Source organism: Aplysia californica, unplaced genomic scaffold, assembly GCF_000002075.1.
Source record: "Aplysia californica isolate F4 #8 unplaced genomic scaffold, AplCal3.0 scaffold00121, whole genome shotgun sequence".
Taxonomy (NCBI): domain Eukaryota; kingdom Metazoa; phylum Mollusca; class Gastropoda; order Aplysiida; family Aplysiidae; genus Aplysia; species Aplysia californica.
This window is the reverse complement of record NW_004797391.1, coordinates 1,471,411-1,474,701: the sequence shown is the minus strand read 5'-3', so window position 1 is coordinate 1,474,701 and position 3,291 is coordinate 1,471,411. Positions and strand designations below refer to the sequence as shown.

Below are 3,291 nucleotides of genomic sequence, written 5' to 3'. Positions count from 1 at the left end.
CCCCTACCCTTCCCAAAGAACAGAAGAGGAAGCGTTCTTGACCTTGTTGCCCTGAGCGTCCTTGCCCTTGCCCTCTTCCTCCAGGTGGAAGCGGAGGTTCTCCAGCAGGATCACGCTGCCGGGCTCCGGGTTGGCACAGGCGGCCTCCACCTTGGAACCCACGCAGTCTTCCAGAAACGTGATTTTCCTGCAAACACACACACACACACACACACATTACTATTATTGCAATACCACAACTAACAGCACAGATCATTTTAGTTTTAGGAAGCGATTTATGGCACTCTAAACACAAATAGGTCGTATAAATTTCGAAGATTTCGAGTAACTAGGGAGTAACATTCAAAGAAAAAACACAGATCATACCATTGTTTTGCAAAACAAGATTGTTGTAAAGTGACACCAGGATAATTTCTGCACCTCTTTTCTCTCTGTCGTTACAAAAGTAGTGGTACCATTATCAAAGAAAATCTGGGCAGATTGAAAGATATGGTTTCTCTAACATCCGTACAAATATGTATGTGTACATAAAAAAACCCATATCAGGCACACACCAGCGTGTGCACGCACACACACAAGCTGGAGGGGACAGCAAGACAAATGACCCGCAATCTACATTCAAGTTCAAAAGCTCGCATAACCACAATGGCTACCCCAGATTTGCAAAGCTTTATCTGCTCAGTACCTAGTTTAGAGAAATTTGACATTAAAATTTTTTAGTTTCACAACACGTCACGCTTTTTCGAATGCAGTTCATTGAGCATCTTGATAACGACTCCGAATAATCTTACCATTTTGGAAGAGCAGGAAGAATTTTTGTTTTCTGGCCTCGTGGTCTCAGTAACTCAAAATGGTGAAAAATTGTCAGATAAAACTTTGAAATTCTAAAGTAGCGACTAGCGCAAACACTCACTTTCCCAACAGGTTCTCCAGCTCTGCCACCACCGGCTTCATACTGGCCGCTGGATCTGGGCGCCCGTCTGGCCGACCGAGATGAGACATGAGCACCACTGACTTGGCACCCTTCTCCAAGGCAAGCTTGATCGTAGGCAGGGCTGCAGCGATTCTAGGAAGCAAATAGAGAGAAGCAATTATTCTGACGCAAAGCCAAAAGAAAGTGAGTAAAGAAGATTAGGTACAACTATTGTATGGTCTCTGTTAAAAGTTGTTGTTTTTTTAAAGTTGTTGGAGTTGGGGGTGGGGGAGAGATTGACATGCTTCCCCTAACAACACATCTCAGTGACTACCCACACGGACTCAATGTCACTGATATTACTGATGCTATTATTGGGCATTATTTACAAGCCTGAGATCACTAACTACTCAGCCACTGGGATCCCCTATATTTTCAAAAAATCGTTTCATTTTAGTTTTGGTGTTTATTACAGTACAAGAAGAAGACGAATGTCCACATGACAAAAACAATGATACATACATACATCACTTATTTTGTGCCAATCCCAATGTGAACTTGTTGATCATAAACAAGACAATTGCAATTTTACAATTTACAAGACAAAGCTACCAATCTTTTTTTTTAACATAACAAAATAAATATTGAAATATTGACAAAATATTACAAGACAAAGCTATCAATCTTTTTTTTTAATTATAAAATAAAAATATAAAAATCCTGACCACACTAAGTCTTCTGTTATTAATTACATTTCATGTGCGTGTGTATATATATATATATATATATATATATATATATATATATATATATATATATATATATATATATATATATATATATATATATATATATATATATATAAATATAATATAAATACATCCACAAAACTAATAACTATATTATATTATTACCACTTACCTCTGGTTGTTTGAGATCTGTCCATTTTTCAAGGGGACGTTGAAATCGACTCTGAAACAGGAAAAAAAATTTCACCAATGCATATAAAATCCAAGGGAGAGGGGGGGAATGGACTGGAACACTGCAATACTACAGTACAGTCTACTTCTTGTTATAATAAGTCGCATACAAAGGAAAAACTTTTTGAAGCACCCAATACCCTACTTATTGAATGAGAGGCAAATACCATACCTCTAGAGTCCCCATTATCGGCATAAAGATGAGTGATAAACAAGAGGGAACTTCACAAACGCAGAAAAAGGAGCAGAGAAAGACGATAGATGTTTTAATGTTTAATTGGAAAGAAGGAGCAAACCACACCAGAGCACCCGCCAACAACTCAAATCAACTCTCTCTGTGAACTATTGCTACAGTACTAGATCTAGATTTATTTTATACCAACTTAAATTAACACTCCCGACTTCACTTTCACTACACTCGCTCTCAGTCTCAGTTCAAGCAAGGCTGTCTCAACTGAAGAGAAAGACGGAAGAGGATGTCGTTTATGCAATGATTTCAATGATTCAATGACAAGATAAAGAGTTCAAATAAAACTACTTTCGACAACGTTGACCCTTCACGAAAGTGGACAGAAAAGTAAGATCAAATGTGCTTACTACTCAGACTGTTTCGAAATATATTTCTAGAATATAGACCTAGAAGTCTACATCTAGAATATCTACCCTGTGACTGTGTGATAGCAAAGTAATAACACATTGAAATTGAGTGGTAAAGAAAGAAAAGGTCAAGGTTGACAGGACTTTCGATGTTGTATCTTGTAGGAAAGTTGCGCTCTGAAAATATGAACCATGTCATTATAGTTTACGTCTGAACTGTACCTGATCAGGACTCTCTTGTCCCTCACATCCACGTCGTTAATACTGAGCTTGTTCATCTTTGCGAATGCAATCTAAAATGAGAGAAAATAACTCGAGACTAAGGGCGACCAGATCGCAGCATACACACACACAGTACACACACAGCCGGTTCCGGTGAACTTGAGGCAGACGGTCAAGGACACGATTTGTGCGTAGTCGATTCCACATAATGTTAATAATCGAGTTTCAACAACCGTGTCCATAGAGGTTTGAGGGGGGGGGGTTCATTTGTTCTTTTTCGGTCTTTAAAACCCGAAAAGAGGAGGAGCGGGGAAGAAATAGCTCAAGACAAGGAATTCTGATGTTGAATGAGTACATTGAATAAGACAAATAAAAAACCGCGCGTTCTCTTTCCTAACGTGAGTAGTTTTAAATAGCTTTGACAAGGATATTCATTATTCATACGTCCTTGACAAACTGCATTTCGGTAGCAACAGGGGGTGCTGTTAATAAACGACCTTGCGTCGGCCGAGTCGCTTCACTGGCGTTGCAGTGAAACCTACCAAAACCCAAAAGACTCTGAAGCAAGGTAAATAAAGT

At 38.8% G+C, this 3,291-nt stretch overlaps 1 protein-coding gene across 1 annotated transcript in view; it reads right to left on the bottom strand.

Annotated features, from left to right (window-relative positions):
* Positions 1–2,783, bottom strand: part of LOC101859700 (phosphoglycerate kinase) — a gene marked incomplete at its 5' end in the record, with an annotated part of 11,920 nt that extends 9,137 nt beyond the window's left edge. The window contains 4 exon segments of the mRNA XM_013081239.1: positions 43–187; positions 914–1,066; positions 1,835–1,885; positions 2,713–2,783. Of these exon segments, the coding sequence (XP_012936693.1) occupies positions 43–187; positions 914–1,066; positions 1,835–1,885; positions 2,713–2,783 (420 nt within the window).
* Between the last annotated feature and the right edge of the window lie 508 nt (positions 2,784–3,291).